This window comes from Leptinotarsa decemlineata, unplaced genomic scaffold (genome assembly GCF_025532065.1).
Source record: "Leptinotarsa decemlineata unplaced genomic scaffold, Ldec_3_MD MMD2_P_RNA_scaffold_12, whole genome shotgun sequence".
Taxonomy (NCBI): domain Eukaryota; kingdom Metazoa; phylum Arthropoda; class Insecta; order Coleoptera; family Chrysomelidae; genus Leptinotarsa; species Leptinotarsa decemlineata.
Window position 1 is genome coordinate 12,557,389 of NW_027412526.1, and position 26,025 is coordinate 12,583,413.

Below are 26,025 nucleotides of genomic sequence, written 5' to 3' on the forward strand. Positions count from 1 at the left end.
TATGAATGAGACAAGTTTACAAAATAACATTTTCGTGTCTAACTATTATTTTTCAAATGGCGACCATTTTTTGACAAGCACTTTCCGAAAAAAGGATTTTTTGACAAATCTAACGATACTAATTTATTTGCGATTGGATTACAAATAAGAACATAAATTAAATATTACTGAGGAAAATACTCGATACAAATTCATTTACTTTTGTCAAGGGTGCCATGGATAGGAATGATGCATAATATTTTGCGGTTATTTCCATCAAGTCCACTTTGGAGAACAAAACGCTCACCTAGGTTATGACAGTGACATAAGCTTTATGAGCAGAAAGTAGAAGTTTCTCTTGATTTTCGTTAATTTTAGTTTAATTTTTCGTCGAAATACAGTATACTCAAAGTGAAAAAGTGGATATGTTGTTATTGTTTGGAGAATGCCACAGAAATTCAAGGAAAGCTGCTGAGTTGTATGCTCAGAGATATCCCAATCGGCAACACCCATCTCACCAGTATTTTCCCTATGTTGACAGTCGTTTTAGGCAAGAGGGAAATCGAGAGGTTTGTCATAAATGAGGAGACTGAGATTAACGTTCTTGCTATGGTAGAAGTTGACAAAACGGTTTCTTTAAGAGAAATTAGTAGAGAAATGCAGATAAGTCACGAATCAGCAAGAAAAATACTGAAAAAGCACGGATATCGAGCATTTAAATATCAGTTACATCAACATTTGTATGCTGACGACGGCAATAGAAGAGTAGTATTTTGTGATTGGTTGCTTCAAAATCATAGAGTTAACCCAAATTTTATCAACTTCATTCTATTTTCCGACGAATCACGGTTTACAAATAATGGCATGTTTAATAAGCAGAATTGTCGGTACTGGGCCCAACAAAATCAACATGCAATGAGAGAGGGCAATTTTCAAGAAAGGTTTGGCGTCAATGTCTGGGCTGGTATCGTTGGAAACAGAATAATTGGTCCAATATTGTTTCAAGGTCAGTTAACAGGGGTTAGATACTTGGGTTTTCTTCAAAATGAAATCGAGGATCATCTTAATGATATGCCTTTAGAAGTTTTACGGCAAATTTACTTCCAGCAAGATGGAGCACCACCCCATAATAGCAGAGACGTACTTGATTTTTTAATAGAGCATTTTAATAATAGAGTTATTGCAACCAACGGTCCAGTACGGTGGCCTGCCCGCTCACCTGATCTGACTGTGTTAGATTTCTTCATTTGGGGATATGTAAAAGAAAGGGTCTACTATGCAACAGCCCCAGCCACTCTCAAAATCTTAGAAGGAAGGATTCAACAGGCTTTTAGAAGTATATCGCCTCAAATGTTACAAAACGTGTTGAGAGAAACAATTGAACGAGCTGAAATGTGTCTTGAACAAGGAGGGATGCACTTTGAAAATTTGCTATAGTGGAATTTTCAAGAACTTAGGATATTGCAAAAAATCTAAGTGCATCGCTGAAATTATTAGTTAAATTTGTTAAATTTGTTGATCCAATCGCAAATAAATTAGTAACGTTAGATTCGTCAAAAAATCCTTTTTTCGGAAATTGCTTGTCAAAAAATGGTCGCCATTTAAAAAATAATAGTTAGACACGAAAATGTTATTTTGTAAACTTGTCTCATTCATATTCAACACACTAGTCACTAAAACTCCGCTATTGCAATTTTCTGATATCACCTGAGGTCCATAGATTAGTTTACGTCCGATCATGGCCACCTAGATGCAATTTTAAAAGTGACTCTGAAAAAATCAAGTAGGCTGAAAAACTTCCGGAAATGTCAGTTTTTGATCCAGAATTGTCTCAGAAATCCAAAAATGTTACAATATACAGGGTGTTCCATTTAAAAATTCAGAACCGGAGCCATTTCCGCTGAAACCGGAAGTGACCGGAAAGTGAAAAATATGTGAAAACATTCCTCTCCACATACCATTCAACTATACCAAATTTCATTTCAATTCTCCTAATAGTCTAGAAATTATGACTTGTCTAATAGATTCGTTGACACCCGGTATACTTCTAATAAAACTAGTCGTGAAAAACCCTGTTTATCCCATTCTACCATTATTTTTTCATTGTTTCAGCATGTTATAAAATTTTAAAACATATTTTTGTTGATAGTTTTCTCTCAGAGCAATAATTTTTTTTCAATAAAATTAGGAAATGATTCAAAGATTCCAGAAGAGTTGAATTTTTTGTATTACGCAATAAACAAGTCTTATAATTGACAAATCCTTGTCTTGAAATAATGGAATATGTTTTGGAAACAATCTAACTGAAGGCAAGTAAATTTTCTATATGTGCATGAGTAACACTTCCCGCTTCTTCACTAACAATTACCTTAGAACCTTCGCATTCAGTAATTCTACTAAGGCCAGCCTAAATAATCTTGCACATGCTTCCTATTCTATTTCTATAATATGTTAATACTATAAGCAATTAATTTATTAATCCAGAATATCAAGAAATCTTCCTCTTTTCCAGAACTCTTATTTCTACCTCTTGAAGAGATACCTCGAGAGTATATATCCAGGTTGTGAGGCGAAATCGTCTTTTTTAAAACTCATCCAGCAGTTGAGAAACCTGCATACAGTCAGTGAGGAACTGGTGAATGTGTATTTGAATGTGGATACTGCACAAGTGGAACCGTTACTTATAGAAATATTCGATATGAAGAATTCTTTCAGATGACTCATTTTGGAGGTTATACTGAGGCCAGTTTCAGAAAAGCTTCACCACAATTTTAGACGACTCATCCAGGAGCACATCTTTATGTTTTCCAGGATCACAGGATCGCTTTCCGCAATCTTGACAACATACTTTTTTTTTCAGATAACTTGCCTGTGTAGTAATATGTAATATATTTTCTTTTTGGTTTTTTTGAATTGATTTCATTTATTATCTTCTAGTTTAGGTAACAGGTTAGTTTTTTTTCCATCAAAAGTTTTACTATCGACCTATTGTGTATAATATTCAACACCGCAAATAAAAACCCAAATCTTCATATAAACCATAACTACGTCCCTTGATTCCAATTATTCTCCATTCGTTTCTCTATTCCCAGCCCAGTCCTCTATACCTGTTGTAAATCTGTTCTAACAGCCTCTCTATAGTTGTGTCAAAGCTAATTACAAAGCAGAAACTACAATGCGGGAATTTGTCTCCGGTTTTATTTTATCATAGGTGGGTGTGACTTCGTTTCTCTTAATTAGATTAAATGATTTTGTGACAGGTAGCCAGATTTTATTGATGTTTTGCCTCTTTCTTTCGAAATTATTCCTGTTATATTGCCTCTCTATACTATATATTCTTGGATAGTAATTTTGAGTTTTATCGAGTATTAATGTATTTTTAAATGAAATAATGTGTCTTCTTTGAGAATATGTTCGGCTACAGCTGATTTGTCGGTTCGTCCTAGGTGATAACTTCTTTTTGTTCAAAGAGACGGGTACCTATATTTCTTTTCGTGGTTCCAATGTAGACCGACTCACAGCTACAAGGAACCCGGTACACCTGGGTGTTGCGGGTCCTTAGCTGACCTTAGACTTTCTTTGATAGACCCCAGAGAGCCTTCAGCTTCACCGGGGTTATACCTCGTAGCTGCGGGTTGGTTCACATTGAAACCACGAATAAAAGTATAGATACCTGTCTCTCTGAACATGAAAGAAATTGTCGCCTTGGAAGAACCGACAAATCAGCTGTAGCCGAACATGCTCTTAAAGAAGGCACTCTCATTCGAAGATACAGTAACACAGGGATAATTTAAACAGAAAGGAAGAGGCAGTTAACAATAATAAAATCTGGCTACCTGTCCTCCATTGTACACAAACAACGTCAGACATAAAAGTTTGCAGACAACGGCCAAAATATCCGGAAAGTAGTTTCGACATGGTTACTCTGGCCATGAGAGTTTACATTCTTTGATCAGCCTCTATTTATTTTGTGCCTGGTCTTTCTTTTCGTCTGTTTTCTAATTATTCTGATTTCATTATTATTCATTATTACCAGAGGATTACATACCTACCTGAGGAGTAGGTACATAATCCTCTAGTAATCTTTTAAAGTGACTCTGCCAACGAAGTCTTTGTCGTCTTATAATAGATGTAATTGATGGGCTGTCATACATTTCAAGTTTTCCACTTGTTGTTCTCCATTTATCTTCTTCTTTCGTCCATCCAAAAATTTGATTCAGTATTTTCATCTCCCATATTTCGAGTGTATTTTTGTTTTTCGGCGTTGTGATATGTATATCAGTATTAGTTTTTCCACTTCAAAAGAAAATCTAAGTTTCAAAAATGACTGACGTCATTACTATTGGGACTTATTCTCCCTTTCAAACCACTTTCCAAAGTCTATATTATTTTTGTAAAGCAGAGAAAAGTAGGTACTTCTTGATCAAATATCTCTTTAACAGAATCGTAATATGAAGTTTGCAAATTCTCAACAAGTTGAATTTTTATACAGACCTCAAATACGTCATTATAAAAGTCCCAATCAATTCCACGTGTGCATTGTTTTTTATTCGGGTCAAAAGCCACTAATTTTTGTTTTTTGCGTTCATCTCTTCTATGGTGAGAGCTACCAGAAAAATGACTCAGAGAAAGTTTGTAGATCGTAAAATTCTGTACAAATATTGTATAAATACGTTTTTCTTAGGAATCACCGTTCTCTAGTTATCGGCGATTTCGACTGTAGGAAAGTCGTATTTCCAATTATATGCACACATTCCCAAGAATACTGTAAGAATACTGTACACTCTCTTTTTCATGGCTCATTTCTTCCTCTTCTTGCTCGATTTGTGTGGATTATTCTAAGGAAGGCTATAACATTCTCATCTATTTCGCAGGTATTTTCATCTGCTGTATTCAGCATTCGTGCAAGAGTGGCGAACAAAACAACCCAAAATTGTTAATGTAGCCTTTCTTGCAATTACAAAAAATTGTTTTACCTATTTCTCTGGAGATGGTGGAAGAAAAGTCTTGGTTAGCTCCAAACTATTTTTCATCAATTTCCAGCCTGTCTTCAGGATTCAGCTTATTATCCGATCAGGAGATGAAGTACTTAGTATGAAAACGCCACCTTGGTTGGGGAAACGCGCGTCGAGAAGAGTGTTGCAGTACCGGTGTTTGTGCTTGTTTTGGATAAAACGTACTATTTAGATATAAATTGGAAAACTTCAATACAGGCATTTTTTATGATCCGCTCAGTTGAACTGCAAATTGAAATTTGATTAAAATGAAGAAAAACTGAAATATTTCAGGACAACAATTCATTATTCTCTGATTATAGGAAGTTTGCCACAGTAACTTTGATCAATTTTGCTATTGAAATACCTTGCCAATAAAGAATTCACCTCATACAGTTTCGAATAATTAACCATACCTTTTGCGGGTACACTTTCCCGGGTCAGAAATTACAAATCTAATACCGGAGTCCTGGGCGAATTCAGAACTGGAGACCGCCAGAAGGGCATCCAGGTAGGACTGTCAAATGACAAAGAAGGTGATAGATCTGGAGAAAATTAAATGGGCTGTAAACTCATTTCGCCGGGACCTGATGGTATATACCCAGTAATGCTTCAAAAGGGACCGGAAGTTTTTTTCAAAAAATTGTGTGTAATTCTCAAGGCAATTTTAGCACTGAGACACATACCAAAAATTTGGAGACTGATCAGGGTCACCTTCATTCCGAAACCTGGGAAAATCGGACAGGACTCGGCGAAGGCCTTGAGACCAATTAGTCTCATGTCATTCGCATTGAAAACGCTAGAAAAACTACTTGACAGGCATATCAGGGACGTATCACTGGCTATCAGACCATTACGTCGGGACCAATATGCATACAGGTCAGGTATGTCAACAGAAACGGTTCTATGTCGGGTAACAGAAAAATTAGAACATACTCACAAGAACAGGGAAGTACTTCTAGCTGCTTTCTTGGACATTGAGGGCGCATTTGACAATACGTCGCTAAAATCAATCATCCAGGCGTCGAGGAGAAGAGGGATCGACAAGACAAGCTGTAGGTGGATAGACTGCATGCTTAGGGGAAGATTGGTATATACAACCATTATGGGAGAAACAGTCGTGGCACGGGTAGCAAGGGGCTGTCCTCAGGGGGGGGTTTATCCCCTCTATTATGGAACCTTGTAATAGACGAGCTATTATGTCTCCTGGACCACAATTGGTATAAAGTACTGGGCTATGCAGACGACTTTGTTATCTTAGTCCAGGGTAAATACAATAATGTAGTGAAGGGATGCATGCAGCAGACCCTGAATATTATAACAAGTTGGACCGAAGAAGAAGGGCTTAACATAAGCCCATCCAAATCGACCACAGTAGCATTCACCAAGAGGACTAAAACGGAGGGTCTCGGACCTCTGAAACTTCCAGGTGAAGAAATAACTAGACATGGTATTTTGGCTATACATGATGGTCGTTAAACCCGTGACCTGGTCTGGTGGCCAAAGATGAAGCAAGCGACCGCTATCAACAAACTACGCAAGGTGCAAAGACTTGCATGTACCTCCTTTACACTTTGTGATAATGGGGGAAGCCAGGATGGGCCAATTCAGACTGGAAAACTCACCGAACTACAAAAGATCGAACCGAACAGAAATTTCGGAACATGTAGAGGAGTAATTATTATCACTAGTTTACAGTAGCCGCCTGGTCATTTATTATAGGTAGGTTTCATACTATAACTTTATGTATTTGCTTAGGGTATAATATCTGGGAAAGGTAATTTTATATATAAATGTAGGTCATAACCTTCATCTGCTACAAATATTATAAGTAGACTAATATACATGAATAAATCATCCAATGTGGACAAACTCGAAACCACGTCTCTCTTTCTTTTACCCTGAGATTATTGGTCTCAGTGCAGTTGAATCGGCCAGTATAATAGATGGGCTGCAGGGGCTTTCGAAACTATTGACATTTCTATACTACTAGCAAAGTGGTTCTCTCAATTGGTATTTCTAACTAATGAAGACTAACAGTTGAAATGCATCAATACTGGTGTCCCACAAGGAAGTGTATTGGGTCCTCGGTTGTTTATGTTATATTTCAATGATAATAATGGTATTCAAGAGTGTTAGTTCATATATATTTTTGCAGATGATATTTTGCTGACATCAAGTGATCTTAGTTTATAGAATGTGATCAATAAAACCAAATCAATGACTATAATGAAACAACTCAATATAAGTGCAGTTCAATTGACAAATATGTGATGAATATTGAAATATTTGGTGAAATAATTGAATAGAAGAATAAAAATATATTGAATTCAAGTAATAAGTCACCTTCATTATAAGTATAGCAAAATTGTTAGTTTTTTTATTTAAGATGATTTGGGAATTTCTTTCTTTTTGAAACTATTCTAATTATCTATAGATAATTAGACCTCATTTCGAATACTGGCCTACCTTAATTAGTAGTTTTGATGCAAGTTGCTTAGTCACACTTCACAAAACTTGCATAAAAGATTCATAGTACTACTAAAATGTAACAGATGTACCCTTTTAAGGTTAATACCTCAAGATCTTTACTAGCTATCTGTAAACGAATGGCAATTTTATTTTTCCACGCTTTTTATTTTCAAAATAGCTACTGAAAAACTTTCCATGTACTTCAATCAATTCATTGTTCATATTGATGAAATTCTTAACTACGCCAAATGAGGAAACTCGAACTTCATGTGAGAACAACTTATTTTTTCCATAGAGGGCTCTTAGATTATGATCAACTTCCCAGTGAAATTAAATGCAACAAATAAATTGCTACATTATCAGCATTAGTTAAAAAATCATCAGTTGAATACCGTAAGAAATTATACCCATATGTAAAACGTTTTATTTTATAATTATAGATTATTTACATTGCGTTGAATCAATTGTCCATATGATCATTAAGTTTTGCGTCACTTTCAATTTAGTTCAATGTACATTCTTATTCATTTCAATAAAAAAAGTTTATTGTTAAGAATTAACATTTGTAGTTATGTACATTGAGATTCTTATATCAGCGAATAAATTATTAAGTAACTCATATTCCAGGATATACCTGACACCAACATTTTGTCTTTGTTTTTTAGAATTTATTTCTCAACACATCCATAGCAATATAAAGTAACAGTATTGAATAGTGTGAACTGAATTTGGTATATTAAATTGTTATTACGAAAACCTGTAAATAGGAATATTTTACACTAACAAAATTATAGCTCATTTTTTTAAGAAACCACCTGAGAATACTTTACAAAACTTCTTATAATTTTAAGACAATATTAAAATCTTGACTTTTGATTAGCTATTGAAATCTATTAGCAAGAAAGTGATATCCTCATCCATTGATTTTTTTTCAGAACTCCTACTACTATCTTCTAAAAAGATATCTGGAAAGTATATATCCGGGATGTGAAGCAAAATCGACCTTTTTAAAACTCATACACAAGGTAGCAGAACTACACAGGATAAATGAAGATGTGATAAACGTCTATTTGAACGTCAATCCATCCAAGGTGGAACCGTTGCTAATAGAAATTTTTGACCTGAATAACTAGAGAAAGAAAAATGTATATACATATGTTATATTTATTTATGTTCAAATAAAATATTAATTTAGTATTATATATATATATATATATATATATATATATATATATATATATATATATATATATATATATGTATATATATATGTATATATATATATATATATATATATATATATATATATATCTCTGAAACAGCTGTCTACCGGTGGCTCTTAAATTGAAATCAATATGGGAATGATCAAAAAGTACTTATCTATTTATTTTTTGATTTTCATGGAATTATTTTCCAGCAGATTGATTGCATTAACCTTTCTAGATTTTTTATGTATATTTATCAAGTACTTTTCTTTTTGTCTTCAGTCGAGGAATCACACGTAAGGTAAGATCTCGCTAGTCCTTAGCTCGCACAAGTTTCTGAGGGTTGTCGTTCGTAGGGGTGCACTGTTTATATTTACCTAGAAATGTGCACTATTAGTATATCCGCTCGAAGACCGGCACAATGTTTATCGTTTCTGAATATACTGCTATAAATAAAAACGCAAACTTTTTCTTTTTTCCTTCAAAAGCGGTTTTTTATTCCTCTTCTTTACAAAAACTGTCATTCAACTATTTTTCAAAAATGTCAAACAAATACAAAGTGATTCTTATTCAAAATAAAACTCAACATTCTCCCCCCTGTATTCAAACAATGAACTAGTTTTGAATACTTCCTTCTAATAACTGAATTGGACACAGCTTGGCAACAGGGCGGCGATAAATATTGTCTTGAATCTTGATATCTACGACTCTTACTCTTCCATCTTTACCGGGGTGTACGTCAACAATTTTTCCTAATGGCCAATTGTTTCTTGGTAGCTTATTATCCATGAGTATGACAATATCACCCTTTGCTACATTTTTCTTTTCTTGAAACCATTTGCATCTCTTTGTGAGTGTGGGTATGTATTCCCTTATCCAACGATTCCAGAAATGTTCTGCAAGTTGTTGTGAAAACTGCCAACGTTTTTTCAAATCGTAATTGATTTCATTTGCATCAAAAGTTATAGGTGGCTTTGCTATGCTAGATGTACCTATGAGGAAATGATTTGGTGTAAGACTTTCGAAATCCTCTCCATCGGAAGATACATATGTCAGAGGTCTACTGTTTACTATATGTTCCACTTCTGCTAGCAAAGTTAAAAGAACTTCTTGCTTAGGTGCTTTTTCGTTCAGAATCTTTTTCAGTCCATCTTTCACCGATCGTACCATGCGCTCCCATATTCCACCCATATGTGGGCTTGCTGGTGGAATGAACTTCCAATCAATTTCCTGAGATACCATCTTCCTCTTGATCAAATCTTCGTCTAAATTTCTGATTATCTCCTTCAATTCTCGGTTTGCTGAAGTAAGATTTGAACCATTGTCGCTCCAAATTGATAAAGGCTGTCCCCTCCTAGAAATGAATCTCCTTATTGCTAAAATCGCTGAATCTGTGGTGAGAGATTCTGCGATCTCTATATGGATAGCTCTAATTGAAAGACATGTGAAGATTACTCCATATCTTTTTTCTTTTCTTCGTCCAATAGAAACTTCCATGGGTCCAAAATAATCCATTCCAGTATAGGTGAATGCTCTAGGTGGTTTCTGCAGTCGTTGCTCTGGAAGTTGTCCCATTGCAGGAACCTGAGGTTTTGTTCTTCTTATGCTACAGAAATTGCAAAACCTTATTGTTTTAGTTACCAGTTTTCTGGCCTGCAGTATCCAAAATCTTTGCCTTATTTCATTTAGAGTTTGTTGTAGACCTGCATGATTATTTTTTGAATGATAAAATTGAACAAGTAATCTAGTGAATGTGTTTTTATTGTCTAGTATGATTGGCCTCTTTGCTTGAGGAGAGAGCTCTGTAGAGTTATCTGTTCTTCCTCCCAAACAAATAATATCATCTTCCATATATGGTGACAATTGATAAAGTTTGCTTGATTTTTGTATAGGTCTATTTTTCATCAGAAGATGGTATTCTTGTGAAAAACAATCCTCTTGCACTTTCCTATTCCAAATTCTTTCTGCTCTCTTCAATTCTTCAATTGTCAATTCTTGTTTTTGGAGATTTTTGCCAAGTTGTTTGATATTATGTTGAAATCTGAAAACATAGGCTGTGCTTCTTATCAATTTCATGTAGTCAGAAAATCTTGTGATGTCTGGTAAATATTCAATTCTATGTGAAACTGTCAATAATATGAATTCATGTTTAAGTTCGAAGGTTTCTGGATTTTCTTGAATTTCTTCGTCCTTGTCTATTCTTTTTTGTTCCATTGGCCAAAATTCTTGTTTATTGTATAAAAATTCCGGACCTTGAAACCACTGACTGTTTTCTTGTAGATTCATGTCTTTTGTATCTCGAGTAGCTTCATCTGCTATATTCATATTGGAAGGAATCCAATGCCAGTCAGGAATTTTCGTGTTTTCCTGAATCTCGCCCACTCGATGCGTAATAAAAGTTTTGAACATTCTTGGTTCTGATCTCAACCAACACAAAACCGTTTTCGAGTCTGTCCAAAAGTGTGTTTGATTCACTTCGAATGAATGTTCTTTCCTTATTGTTATTGCCAATCTGGAACCCATTACAGCGGCTTGAAGTTCCAAACGTGGAATTGTTATTGGCTTTAGAGGTGCTACTTGCGTCCTTGCCATCACCAAAGAGACATGAATGTTTTCGTTCTTCTCAAATCTGAAATAACCTACTGCCGAAAACGCTTGCTCACTCGCGTCACAGAAGATGTGAAGCTGTAAATCAAAATCATAAATGAAGTTCAATGCATAACACCTAGGTATCTTGAGATCTTCAATTTTTGAAAATACATCAATCCATTTCTCCCATTTAATATTCTGATTATGAGTTATCTCATCATCCCAACCTATGCCACTTCTCCATATATCCTGTAAAAGAATTTTTGCTCTAATGACATAGTGTGCGAGGAGTCCTAGAGGATCATAAAGAGACATCACTATTTTGAGGATCTGCCTCTTTGTTGGATTTTTTCCTTTCGAAATTATTTTTTTCATTTTTGAAGAATTCAAAGAAAACGCCAAATGATCGGATGATGGAATCCATTTCAAACCGAGAATTCTCTGCGACAAATTGTTTCTTTCTTGCAGAAGTTTTTCATCACCCCTAAGTTCTTCTGGAATATGTCTATAAACTTCTTTCGAATTGCATACCCAACCTCTCAGTTCAAATCCTCCTTGTCTGTGGATGAAAATGACTTCCTTTATGAGGCGAATAGCTTCTTCCTCTGTGTACACACTGTCCAGATAATCATCCATATAATGCCTATTTATTATTCCATTTACAGCTTGAGGATACTTATTCTGGAACTCTAATGCATTTCGATTTTTAATATATTGTGCCGAAAAAGGCGAGCCCACAGAACCAAAAATTAGCACCTTCATTTCATAGGTGCTAGGTTCTTCATTGGAATTATTTCTCCAGAGAAATCGTTGTCCAGCACGATCTTCTTTTCTGATAACTATTCTGTGGAACATATCTCGAATATCTGCTGAGAAAGCTACATCTTTCTCTCTGTATTTGAAAATAACTCCAACAAGAGAATTCAATAAATCAGGTCCTCTCAATAAAAAATCATTCAAACATTTTCCTTCCACCTTGGCAGCCGCATCAAAGACGAACCTCAATTTGCCGGGTTTATTTTCATTTACGACTCCAAAATGTGGCAAATACCATACCTTACTTGATTCTTCATTTCCTTCTATCACTTTCTCTGCATAGTCTTTCTTTAAATATTCTTCTATTTTCTGTTTGTAGGTCATAGCGAATTCCAAATCTCTAGTCATTCTTCTTTCAAGATACTGAAGTCTTTGAAGAGCTTTATACTTACTTTCTGGTAAAGTTGAACTATCATCTCTCCATAACAAACCAGTTTCCCAACGGTCTCCATCCCCTATTCTTCTTGAAACTGATTCTATTATTTGAACTGCTTTTTTGTCTTCCGAATTCATTGATCTATCTTCAGGAATTTTGACGCCAAATGACTCCGTGGAAAAATAATTCTTGATTTCTTCATGTAATTTTTCATCGTAGTTCATCTGATTATGGAAAATATGAAGAACAGTATTGCTATCTTGTCTACCTCTGAATTCTCTCAAATTTCCATGTGCTATCCATCCCAATTTAGTTTTTGATAACGCTGGCGAGTTCTTAGGACCTTCAATTACTTCTCGACTAGTGATTAGATCCCAGTTATCTTGTCCTATCAACAATTGCGGTTTTGCTTGAGCCATACTAGCAAAATCTATATATTCCAGATGGCTCCATTTTTCTTTCAGTCTTTTTCCATCAACCGTTTGCCTAGGAAGATCCATGTCTTTCACTGTATATGCATTTTCCATCTGATAAAATGTGGTCCTATTTTTGTCAGCTATTTCAAAACTCACTTTTTTTGAAAATAATCTCTTGCAAGTGTCTTCGTGGGTCCACTTTAAACCTAACTCTGTTTCTTCGCCAACGAGGTTCATCTTGTCTGCTAAATCTTGATCAAGAAGAGTTACCGTTGAAGCTTCGTCAAATAATGCATAAATTTCAAGTTCATTCTGAGAAGATCTTATTATAACCGGAGCGATTTTCAATAAAATTTCTGTACTGAATGATTTTGTGGTATGAGCAACTATTTCTAGACTAACAGTATCATTTTTCTCCTTATTTTTATCAAATGCGTCATTATGAAGACTTTTATGATGTATTTTTTCACAGTTGTTTACCCCACATTTCTTTTTGTTACGACAAAATTTTATTCTGTGAGATGTTCCCAAACAAGAAAAACATATACCATTACTTTTTACGAAATCCCATTTTTTGTCTATCGAGAGATCCAAAAAAGTTTTGCATTTATCTATTATATGTTTCTCTTCACACATGATACATTTGCGAACTGAAGTACTCTTCTCTTGAGAAGTAACAAGAGTTGTTTTGAATCTCTCTTTATGAGACGGATTTTGAGAGAACTTACCAGACACCTGATTTGTAGAAGGCTTACCCACATTCATAGATTGAGCGTAGCTTGCTGCTTCCGACTTTCTCCACAGCCACTTTTTAAATTCTTGTAAAGTGCTCTTACCATTCTTCTCAAGTACTTTTTCACCCCATGAAAGCTGCATGTTGTAGGGTAATTTTTGTAGAATTTCCTCCAGAATTTGAGGGCAATCCAAATAGTTCTGCATGTTCATTGTTTCTAGGGTAACCACCAGATTTGATACATCTTCCGCAAAATGTGTCAGAGACCTGAAATCATTATTTTTCATTATAGGAAAATTCTTGGCTTTATTGACCAGACTTTTCACAATCAAATCTGCTCGACCGTATCTACTAATCAAAATGTCGATAATCGGTTTGATTGATGAAATAGATAACAACAATCCCTCCACTGATCGTCTAGCATCCCCTTTCAAAGCTTTCCTCAACCTACACATATTTTCTTCATCTGTTAAACCCAATAATTCAGTCGTTGAAAGAAATTGTTGATAAAAACTTGGCCATTCAATAGTTTCTCCAGAAAAAATTGGTAAATCTTTGTCAATTGATTGTCTCGCCAACAACTGCCTAATTTCTGCACCTGAAGCTTCTTCATTTTTTCTATAATGTGTATGTCTTGCCCCTGTATTATTTTCGAACGAAGCCCTTGTACTATTATGAGTATTGTCAATTTGACTTTTGTGGAACGACCTCTTACCTGTCATATTCTTGACGTCCGTATTTTGCAACCAATTACGCACTTTCACTTCAGAATCAACAGAAGAAATCTCGTCATCTTTTGAATGATGTGAATTTCTGAACGAAATGTTGTCACCTTCCGAACGGTATGTATTACTTACTCCCAAATCAAATTTCTCACTTAGTCTAGCTTTTTCTAATGCCAACCTATTTTCAATCATTTGCTTTTCCATTTCGAACTGCTTAGACAACAATATAGCCATTTTTTCGTCAGCTTTTACCTGGACTTCCATGAGTTTTCTCATATAAATACTTGCATTGGATCTCACAGATAAAGATACTGAAGCCGATTTAGACTGTGCACCATCATTTCTACTGCTTCTACTGGACGAGACTACAGATAACTTGTCTTCTGTGGCATCGCGTTCAGCATTGTCAACTTTTCTAACTTCGCTGATGGTGGTGACATCCTTTTTATGACTCTCGCTTTTTGCTTTGGCAGTTTTGCTACGTGTTTCCATTTTGCCGTTCTCTAGGCTGAAGGACCAGCACAATGTTTATATTTACCTAGAAATGTGCACTATTAGTATATCCGCTCGAAGACCGGCACAATGTTTATATTTACCTAGAAATGTGCACTATTAGTATATCCGCTCGAAGACCGGCACAATGTTTATCGTTTCTGAATATACTGCTATAAATAAAAACGCAAACTTTTTCTTTTTTCCTTCAAAAGCGGTTTTTTATTCCTCTTCTTTACAAAAACTGTCATTCAACTATTTTTCAAAAATGTCAAACAAATACAAAGTGATTCTTATTCAAAATAAAACTCAACATGCACCAGCTGGTTAATGGAAAAACATTTTTTTAATCAATTTCAAAAAATTAACTCTATGAAAAGATGCTACTATTCCATGCTACTATTCCGCTTGACCTCGAGGGGAGAACTACCAGTTTTCTGAAAGAAAATAATAGAAATCAATTGCAAAATCAAACATTCTAATCAATTGAATCCGGTTGGGAACTCGCTTTCCAGATATTTCATTCTTCATCACAATAAAATAATATATGATTCAATAATCGTCTATACTGAACTCAGTATTCACTTCATACACTCTGTATGATACTTATCGACTTCAATACATATAACTATATTGTACAACTGCACAATAAAATAACATATGATTCTGAAATCATCAAAACTGAACTCGGTATCCATTTCATACACTCTGTATGAATGATTCAGAAATCATCAACGTCGAACTCGGCATTCATTTCATACAATGTGTATGAATGATTCAGAAATCATCAATATTGAACTCAGTATTCATTCAATACACACTACAATATTGATTTCAATATCTATTGGAATATTGTACAGTGATACTGAACTCGGTATTCTTTTGATACACTGAATTATATTTGTCCCAATACTCATTGAAATATTATACAAATTGCACAATAGAATAAATAACATATTAATCAGAAACCATAAATACTGGACAAAGTATTCATTAAACACACTCTGTATGATATTGATTCTATTGTTGGATTTTTTTTTTCAAATATCATTGACTAATATCATGTGCTCATAAATGAGCAAGGCAACATGCAAAAGACAAAAGAATATTTTTAAAGAATAAATAGTACGTTCGTTTCATGTGAAATTCTCATTTGTAATAATAATAATAATCTTTATTTCAAAAATATGCCGACTATAGACAACATAGAGTGAAATAATGTCAACAAAAAGAAAATGAAAAAGACTACATATACTCAGAAATATACAGGGTGTCCCAAAATAAACCAGTTCGCAGCAAACAATTATTTTATGAACAACTACAGAGATACATTGTCATAAATGCGAAAATACAAAACTAATCTATCTAGTAGGTCGATATTAGCGATAGTGACAATTAAATTGGTATGACGCTGTCAGTTTGTGAATTTTCTGGATTGAATTAATACTAATTGTGTGTTGTTGTTCTGTTCTTAATTTGTTACTTTAATAATTTACTTGTTATTAAAATGGCATACACAAATGAGGAAATGGCTGATATGGATTACGTTTACGTAATGACTTAACTTAGTTGGTCAGGAAACAAAGCCGGAAATTCACTTGCAGATTAATATATCCTCAGGTCAAACAACCAGAAATCAAGAAATGGGTAACGCTAACATATTTTGGAAAAAAAAGAGAAATTATCGCAGGTTTCTTCAGAAAAAACAATGTGGAAGTAGCATTCAGACCACATGCCATGTTATCTCATTTTCTTTTCAATGCCAAAGATAAGGTCGACAAGTTGGAAAAATCGGGAGTATAAGCTTAAATGTCCGGAGTGTAATAGTGTTTATGTGGGACAATGCGGACGAAATTTCCAAAAACGGTATGCTGAACATGAAAGGTCCTTCAGACTGGGAAAAAATGATTCGACGTTTTCAAACCATTCCTTGGCATACAACCACAAGTTTCCGAATCTAAACGATACGGAAATTCTGCACTATGCAAGGAAGGGTTGCAAACTCAATTATTTAGAATCCTTGGAAATTCACAAGCATAAACATTGCGGGTGCAACCTGTTAAATGACCAAATCGATTTAATTTACTCTCCGGTTTTTAAATTGGCACATGCGCATTGTGAACTGTAAATCTCAATCAAGTACCTGAATGGTATATATTAGCGAATGTAATGAATCATTCTTAGTTTATTATTTAAGTTTGAAAATGTCAATATATAGGACGAAACTGCAGAAACGTTAGTTACAAATAAAAGTGGTAAAAACACAGAAATTTTCATTTCTCTTTTCATCATGATCTACCACATAGTAACGGCTACATCCATCAATTTATGATTTATTCATGTTGTGTGGTATGGAAATAAGAAATTTTCAATAGGAAAAAGTTAGAGCAACTTTTCGAAAATGCACATTTTTGAAAAAGATGCTGTAACTCAGAAACGATGATAAATATGCGGTTTTCACCATGAGATTTGTCATAAAATTTGACCCCCAGACACAGCCATTAGTTTTCATCTATCTAGTTTGAAACCAGGAGTTTCCCTTTAATAGTGTCCATTTTGGCCCACTTTGTACATTGGTGCCTCCAGAATAGTTGCGCTGATATCTTTTTGAGTTTTTCAAACAGCTTATTCTCTTTTTATATTTTGACAATTATCATTTCTACGAATTTTTTTAGATTATATCAAAACATGTCCAAAGCAATAAATAAATTATTTTTGTACTTCAACAATAATCTTCAGTGGAACACGTATTTTGCCTCAGATTCCACTTTCTATTGAAAAAGTGTGAAACCTTCGTCTGTAGACAGCAATCTCCTTACAGCTATACTTTGCACATGGTATAACAAATGCCAGTTGATGAAGACACAATCTAACCTGTAACTCAACCTAGCCAAAGTTATACTTAACTAATTAATTTCAATAGAAGACTTGTTTTTCAAGTTCCAGTTGTGCTATATAGTTGAATCTAACTTCGGCTATATAGTCAATTATTTAGATACTAAATAAATTTGCATTGAATGCAACGTTATGATATCTATTGTACCGAAAAAAAAAATGTACATGTGGGGATTTTGTTGTCTACAAACGTAATAATAATACATAATTTACACTTATAACTGAATAGTAGCAAATTCTTTGAAATTGAAAATAATACGCGATGTGAAGTTGATGCATCTAGCCGCTTCAGATGGGTTGGGTGACTCGGGTAACGGATCTGCATTCTCATGTCGAAGCACAATAAATTTCAACAATGAAATCCAATTTTTGAATAATACAGTTCAGTCAATGATATTTTGTTCTGAGAAGATTTCAGGAAATAATCATTACTAATACTACTCGAACTGTAAATCTTCCAGATAAATGTCCATTTTTCAAAACTCAAACTTTGTTTTTTTTTAAGCAATATCAATCGAGCAACCATGATGGTTGCTCTCATGATGTTGCTAAATAACAATGTTTTCGTTAAAAAAATGAAGATATGACTTTAGATAAATCTGAGTCTGACGACTCTTTCAGTGGGTGTACATCTCCAAATTATCGGGGTTCGAAAGAGCATTGAAGAGAGAAAAGAAAAGCAACCCTTATAAACACCTACCCAATTTTCCAAACGATTCAATTTATATTTCACTTCAGAGTTCCTCCTTTGAAAAAGAAGTAATGCTATTTCCTCATCTCTCTTCTGGTGAAGAAAACGCGCTGTCCAGCGTTGACACAAAAAAAAACAATCGATACCGACAGCGACAAACTAAAGACCTTCGTCGTCAAATTCTCAAAAAGTTAACTTTGGAAATTGGGATGGGGGTTAATTTGTACACGTCTTTACAGTAAAGACACGTCTGAACTGAAGAAGTCATTGTATGGCGAAACACATGTTGCGTTTTTGTAATACTGTTTAGTTAAAATCTCACAATAAAGTCTGTGTTAGTTATGGATTTTCATCAAGTATCAGCCAAATCCATCATATATCCTGTATATGAGTTGAATAGTAAATGAGAAAAAAAAAAGAGAATTATTCGTTTTGAAAAATTATGATTTTCTATAAAATTTATTTGTTTAAATATACATATCTACATAGTGATCAATAATATCACACTTTCTAATAACAAATTATTCTAATTATACTTGATAAGTATATTTTGTCACCTCTGCCGTGAAATGAATCTACTGTGAACACTTTTCGTTCACCAGAACAAAAATAATGAGATCAAAAATTTTGTCATCAGGAGACGACTTAGTGATTAAATCTGTACTAGTAGATATATTTGCAAATATCTCAATGAAAAAATTGTATAAACGGTGATAACTGTCAACTGAAACAAATAATTTGCCTTTTCGCAAAGAAATGTACCATCTCATCGCAATTAGAGCCAATATGGAATATGATCATAGGAGTGCTACACCCTAACAACGTTTACCTCTTTGGAATCTACTACTTGAATATAATGTAAATGATGACTTGAACTCTGAGCCTACTTTTCATTTTCTTTTACATAACTAGTTTTCATTTCTAATGCACTCTTGAAGACACACAAAAAAGACTCTTCAAAGCAAATTCGTAGGAGTTTATTGTGGCTCATACCAGTTCAAACTCGACTTTATAAGTTCAGCTTCTAAATAAAGCCGATTATTTCGTTTGGTGGATGATCAGTACTGCAGCATTTTCAAATGGCTTTCAATGGAGAATCAATCATTCCTAACATAACTAAATGAAAAAATATTAAAGAGATTAAGAGACATGAGACCCCTCCAAATATACTATTTTGAAAAGGCTCTTAGTTTTTCTGTGTATATTATACTGGAATGTGTTAAATCACGTGAATATTGGTTCGAGTATGAATGGGTTTTCATTATACCATAACAAGTATTGCAAGGTTATTAGCATTTGATATATCAAAGACAAATATTTTGTCTTTTAATTGTGGCATCGGTGACAATCTCTCAACTTCGAACGTGAGTGTTACTGAGCACGTTATGCAACAGCCTTCTTGGGATTTTTACTGATAATAGGTTGAAATTTGATGATTAAATATTGTAGCTCAACAGAAAACTCTCGTTTTATGTTATGCAGTGAGGATAACATCTAACGAACTAGGAATGAGTGCTGCTACAACTATTGTTGTAAATCATGCCCTAAAGAAAATAACGCCGGCCACCGCTGGTAGCCATAAATCAATTGTGACGTGACTGAGACCACATCTAACTAGACGTGTGCTAGCGACCATTTTAGACGTGGCGTTGCTTCGAGAATAATGACACCGGCTTCGATGGAATTCCGGCGAATTTTCCACCGCCTTCGATTACCATATATAAACGCTTCCCACTCGCCTATCGATAGAATCAAGTCAGATATAGCAAGCGCCAATAGTGATGACGAGCGATCGCGCAGGTATAAACTCTCCTAACTAAATTGAATTAAAATAAGCCCCTTGCCGGCCAGTGTCGTTGCTATAATTAGTTTTGATCAGGGTAGCGAATGTAACATGACATAGGTAATAGTATAATTCATTGAAATGGTATATAATGATACTCTATACATGAATGTGTAGATCATGCAAAGAAGTAACTTTCAGATAATTCAATGTTTATATGAAAGTAGCTGTTTCAGGAGGACTTTCTTTCAGTTTGTATCTGAAAGTTACTTCTTTGCATGATCTACACATTCATGTATAGAGTTTCAAATTGATTACTTCCTTCCTTTCTTTGGAAGATTCTCTCATCCCTTTTTTTGTATCAGATGGACTTTCTTTCCCAAAAAATTAATCACTCCTAAAAATATAACCCCTTCAATTCAAATAATGATACACTCTTGGTGACTGTTTTTTTTGTCAGGCGATTAAATTTTTTCAGAAACAACACAAATTATTCAGACAATGGCAAACGCCAACAGCATTGGAGGACAAGTAATGATACGCCTCTGTACAGAGCATTTGTATGTCTTGCAAGAGCTGTAGTGAAGGTTACACTGAAAATGAGTTTGTGCGAATGGGGGCGGGCTCGCCACCACGTTTGGTGCATGCTGTAGTCAAAAGTGATAGTGCGGTACAGATCGATTTGATAAGACGATAGACATTTGAATACTAATTGAAGTTTTAGTTAAAGTGTTTGGTTGAATTAACAGTGTCTATTCTTCAGAATAGGGCATTAATATTTCTCTGTGAGGTCATGCCAAGTGATTCTTTTGCCGGCCTTTGTTTATTGCTCACAAATCTTCACACTGTGTGCTATCTTAATTTTGGTGTGTTTGTCTATTAAATGAACAAAGACCAGAACTTTTCTCTTTTTTTTTAATCATACCACACGCCAAACTTAAATTTATGCCTCCCTGTTCCCTCATCTACCCTGATTAAAAATCCACTTGTGTTTAACAATCTTAAGATGTATAACCATCTACCAAATAATTTGAAATGCATAATAAACTGCAGAGTTCAGAAAAGTAACTGAATATTTTTTTACTTGATATACCATATTATAGTTTGTGAGAGTTTTATGATGATAACTTCCACTTGGTGTTCTATCGATGGTATGGAACTCAATACACATAAATGCCATTCCATAATTCCATTCTATAAATCAAGTCCCACTCAATAATGTTAAGGAAATAAGACTTGGGTTTACTTCTTGACAACTCACTTTCGATTAAACCCCACATATCAGCCACTCTTAATAAGTCTCTCAAAATGCTTGGCTTCCTAAGATGCATCTCGGACTTCACTGATATCAAATGCCTAAAAATTATGTATTGCTCATTGGTAACAACTCATCTTGATATATATCTTCTGTAAGTCACATCCATATGTTACAACAAGTTCAGAGAAAATTCCTAAGATTGGTTGCGTTCAAATTCAGAATTACCCTCGAGAACTACATATACAATTATCCACAACTACATTTTCTCACCGATCTCTAAACACTCCTTAACAGAAGATACGATGAAGACTTAAATATATTCTTTAATACTATCAATGGAATTGTTCACTGTCCCTCATTGCTATCTAGGATCGGACTTTCAGCCTCTCCTAACCTCACTAGAAATACAGTTACCACACTGCAGAACTAATCAGTTCCTTCAAGAGCGGCAAAAAACGGACTTTGTTTTCTTCACTTCTGCATCTGAGTTTTAAAGGCAGCTGAATTCGGAGTGGAATATGTAGTTTCTGAGAACGTTTTTTTGTGATGTTTTCGATTATTGTATTGTATTTTCAAACTTTGAATTGTTTTATATTGTTTTCTAGGCTTTTTTATTCGTATTTTTGTATTGTTGCAAAATGCCTTTCATTTATTCTGTATTTTTTTTATTGTTATTGAGTAAAATGGGTTTTGAACCCGTGCATAAATAAATAAAATAACTCTTAATTTTGTCACTCAACATTATCATTGTCCTCAGCTTTGTCAAGAAGATTGCTCTTCAGTCAATGAAGCAAATTTATTATTATTGTTACGTTTTCCCCCCTTGGGTTCACCAATAATTGACTACACTGAATAATCAAACTTAACTTTATTTCACTTTAAATACAGCAAACACTTCAACTGAATATTTCACTATTATTTGAACACTACCCACGTCCCTGAGGTTGTTCACCCCGAACAACATTCCAAAAGGGGACATCACGATCCATGTAAGGACTCAGCCTCCCTATGTGGACAACTTTAGGCTTGCTTCTGGGTGACAATTGGTTTCTGTACACCAGATCGTTTATCTTTTTGGTTACCAAATAAGGCCCTTGCCATGGTCTCTGCAACTTGGACACAAACCTTTCCGACGTTGGGGTTGGTAAAGCCACACTGCATCGCCCTCCTTGAAGCTCCCTGGCAATGACTTTTTGTCAAATCTTATCTTTATTCTGTCGCTGGAACGCTGTAATTTGGTCCTGGCATATTCGTGTACAATTTCCAGTCTCTCTTTCAGGTCATTTACATACTCTGAAAGAGGTACCTCTTGAGATTCATCGAAAGGACTGCCACAATATATATCTATCGGAAGCTTCAGTTCTCTACCAGTTAACAACATAGATGGTGTATAACCTGTCGCGTCATGTTGGGAGCTCCTGTATGCCAACAGAAAAGGAGGTACTAATTTATCTCACTTCTCACACCAAATGTTACGTGTTCCCCCGTAGGTTCACCAATAATTGACTACACTGAATAATCAAACTTAACTTTATTTCACTTTGAATACAACAACTATAAGACGTGGCATTGTTGTGGTTTAGTAACAAAGAAAAAGAATTGACAAACTGAAGAATTTTCAAATACATTTCTTATATATTTCTGAGGACCATCACAACAGAAATTGATCAAAGATGAATTATTAGGGGGAAAATATAATCCAAATAGAGGAACATCATATCATAAATATACAATTAGAATTTATATTTAAATTAATAGCCGTTACTATGTGGTAGGAAATCATAATGAAGAAAAGAGAATTGAAACTTTCTGTTTTTTACCACTTTTATTTGTAACTAACGTTACTGCAGTTTCGTCCTATAAGGACATTTTCAAACTTATACATCAAATGTATAAGTTTCATCACTTTTATATGCAACTAACGTTACTGCAGTTTCGTCCTATGAGGACATTAAATGTATAAGTTTGAAAATGTCCTTATAGGACGAAACTGCAGTAACGTTGGTTACAAATAAAAGTGGTAAAAAACATAGAAAATTTCAGTTCTCTTTTCTTCATTATGATTTCCTATCACGTAGTAACGGCTACATCCATCAATTTACTTCAACTAAAAATTTTACTATTATTTGAATGTCTATCGCCTTACTAGATCTTTTCGCGTACCGCACTGTAACGTCCACTTCACTGTGTACTTGACTGTCCCGATATCCTCGTGGCTAGCCTTTAAATATCGTAATCGAATGTTGTCGAAATTTCTCCGAAGTTCTATCAAAGTCGGTAACATTACTCTCGCTGTTTCTCGATTGGCGGGGAATCATCGCGCGCTCTTAGCCACTCACGCCTGGTTTATGGCTACCATCGGCGGCCGGCGTTATTATCTTTCGGGCATAATTTACAACATTATTATTTGTGTCTGACCTTGAAACGTTTTTTATTGTGGTGCAAAATGTATATGCGCTACACTGTAATGAGCAATGGCAATATACAACTCTATGTTTTTCAAGTTACAGTAGGAGAATTGAAATGGGGTGTTTTCATCTAAAATCCTAGGCTAGGCGAATCTCGAGAGTAAAAGTTATTTTTGTAAGTGGCATTCTATATCAGAAAATTCTTTCATTTATTAGGAGGCTCCGAAGAATGCTATCTGTTTCAGCTTCTATCACGAATTTTTGATGAACAAGTAAATTTTGTATAAACCAATAACCGCATGGTGAAGTAGTTGTTTCATATATTTTTATGCTTCCCAAGGCGTTTATTCACCCTTTGAAGCTAGATACCAAACAGTTGTTGGACTAAGGGATGAACTAGGATATCTAACAGACCTTCTCACTGCATCTGTCATCTGAATCATCATATGCAGATACTCGGACTGTAGGAAGACAGTGTGTGTCGCCTCTGTTTGGAAAATGTTGAAACAGCAGAGCACATACTTTGTGCCTGCCCCGCTGGGGACCGAATCGGATTTTTAGAGTTTGGCAGAGCCATACTCTTACCATCTGACCTGAAAGACCACTCACCGTACAAACTAATCGGCTTCGTTAAGAAGCTGGATTTATTTGGTTGAGTGTGAAGAGGTGTGAGCCATAATAAACCCTTGCGGGTTGCGGTGGGGGTTGAATAGACTCACTCACTTTGGACCTAACCTATCCTACTTTAATATTCTTTCTTCTAGTTTGTATCCCAAGGAAATATCTGGACAATCTACACTTCTTTTATTTTGAATATAAACAATAATTATTCTGAGGTCAAATTACAAATATACTCAATAGACTCTTGATAAGATATGTTGAATGGAATTAGGAGAATTTCTAGTAATAAGCTGTCCAGGTGATTTTTTGGAATGTAAAATATTGAAACACCCTGCGAAACTACAGAAAAAATTTTGAATACTTAATCGTTTCAACACCATCTATAATATCTAATATTCATATACCAATTTTGGAAACATTTTCACTAATAAATATCAATTTAGGACTAGACAAAAAAGGAATGTGAGTTTCTTGTGATGATAATAAAATAATAATAATAATTTTACATCATTTGTTCAACTGATTTAACTCGATAAGTGAGTTAACACTTGTTTCGAGATGGGTATAACACGCAACAATTAAATGAAAATGAAATACAATGTACCATATAAATAAATGTCCAATAGAAGTTTTTCGTTTGTTTGAAGGTGATAATGAAATTCATAGCAGTTTTTGAATGAATAATCAGTATAGACTTATTCGAAAATATAAACTTCATTACAAGTGAGTCATGAGGGGCTGCACAAAAGTAACTAAATTGAAATGAGATATTTTTAAAAATATAATCGCTACTGCTAACTTCAAGCTTATATAAGATCATTACAATTATGATATTGTTACTTTCATATTTTCTCTCAATAACAAATGATCTCAAAGAATCACAAATTAATTTTTTGAATGCTTTTCTGAAAAATGTATAGGAATTGACTTTTTTCATATCTTCAGGTAGGCAACTGTGAGCTTTTGGTGCTGAAAAGGTAAACGATTGCTGGCAAAGTGATTTCGTCATACTGGAAATGACATGGTAATTCCTTCAATGAGTTAGATAATCATGAGATGGGAGACACCAAGTGGTATCAAAATGAAATTTTGAGTTGATATTCAGGTACTCAATAACCTACAGTAACATCTCACATCTCATACATTCAGACATCACTTCTATAACACAACACAACACACAATCATCACACAAGTTATTGACTGTTGGTGGAGATGAAATTGATATTTTCCAATATTTCATGACTTGCCGGCACCAGACTTTTTCTTGGTACCAGAATTGTCTTTCTTCCCCAATATTGGGCTTGCACTCATGTTACGAATTAAATTCCTGAAACCTCTCGCCTGAGTTTCGCCTACAGTTTCCGGAGCAATACAAAAGAAATCATCCATCAGTTGTCTGGGAGGATCTACTTCACAAGGCTTCAAGTCATCTTTAGGATCTCTATCAAGTAACAGGACTAAACGTTTCTTCAACGATTCATTACGCTCCTGAAGCTTAGTTATTTTTTGAGCATCTTCTGTGTAATTCATCAGAGTTGGCATCGGCATATGCTAAAATGAGAAGAAGAATAA

The 26,025-nt window shown here is 34.6% G+C and overlaps 3 protein-coding genes across 5 annotated transcripts in view; 1 reads left to right on the forward strand and 2 right to left on the reverse strand.

The window, feature by feature from the left end:
- The window catches only part of Hr96 (Nuclear hormone receptor HR96), a 32,567-nt gene extending 23,927 nt beyond the window's left edge, over nucleotides 1-8,640 (forward strand). The window contains exon 6 of one of the 2 annotated variants that reach the window (XM_074174404.1): nucleotides 2,492-2,892. In XM_074174404.1, the coding sequence (XP_074030505.1) occupies nucleotides 2,492-2,698 (207 nt within the window). In that variant the 3' untranslated portion in view covers nucleotides 2,699-2,892. Of the gene's footprint in view, nucleotides 1-2,491; nucleotides 2,893-8,380 lie in introns of those variants that run through there. The other variant, XM_074174409.1, reaches the window with a different exon arrangement.
- A 377-nt stretch (nucleotides 8,641-9,017) lies between these two features.
- Nucleotides 9,018-15,059, reverse strand: LOC141481941 (uncharacterized). The gene is made up of 2 exons (XM_074174398.1): nucleotides 14,902-15,059; nucleotides 9,018-14,843 (listed from the first exon to the last, which is right to left on the reverse strand). Exon 2 carries the CDS (start codon nucleotides 14,795-14,797, stop codon nucleotides 9,266-9,268), a length of 5,532 nt encoding a protein of 1,843 aa, XP_074030499.1. The 5' UTR covers nucleotides 14,798-14,843; nucleotides 14,902-15,059; the 3' UTR covers nucleotides 9,018-9,265.
- Nucleotides 15,060-16,090: 1,031 nt separating this feature from the next.
- Nucleotides 16,091-26,025, reverse strand: part of LOC111513232 (WD repeat-containing protein 91) — a 34,080-nt gene continuing 24,145 nt past the window's right edge. For both annotated transcript variants that reach the window (XM_074174436.1, XM_074174428.1), the window contains one exon: nucleotides 16,091-26,004. In XM_074174436.1, the coding sequence (XP_074030537.1) occupies nucleotides 25,690-26,004 (315 nt within the window). In that variant the 3' untranslated portion in view covers nucleotides 16,091-25,689. The remainder of the gene's footprint in view (nucleotides 26,005-26,025) is intronic.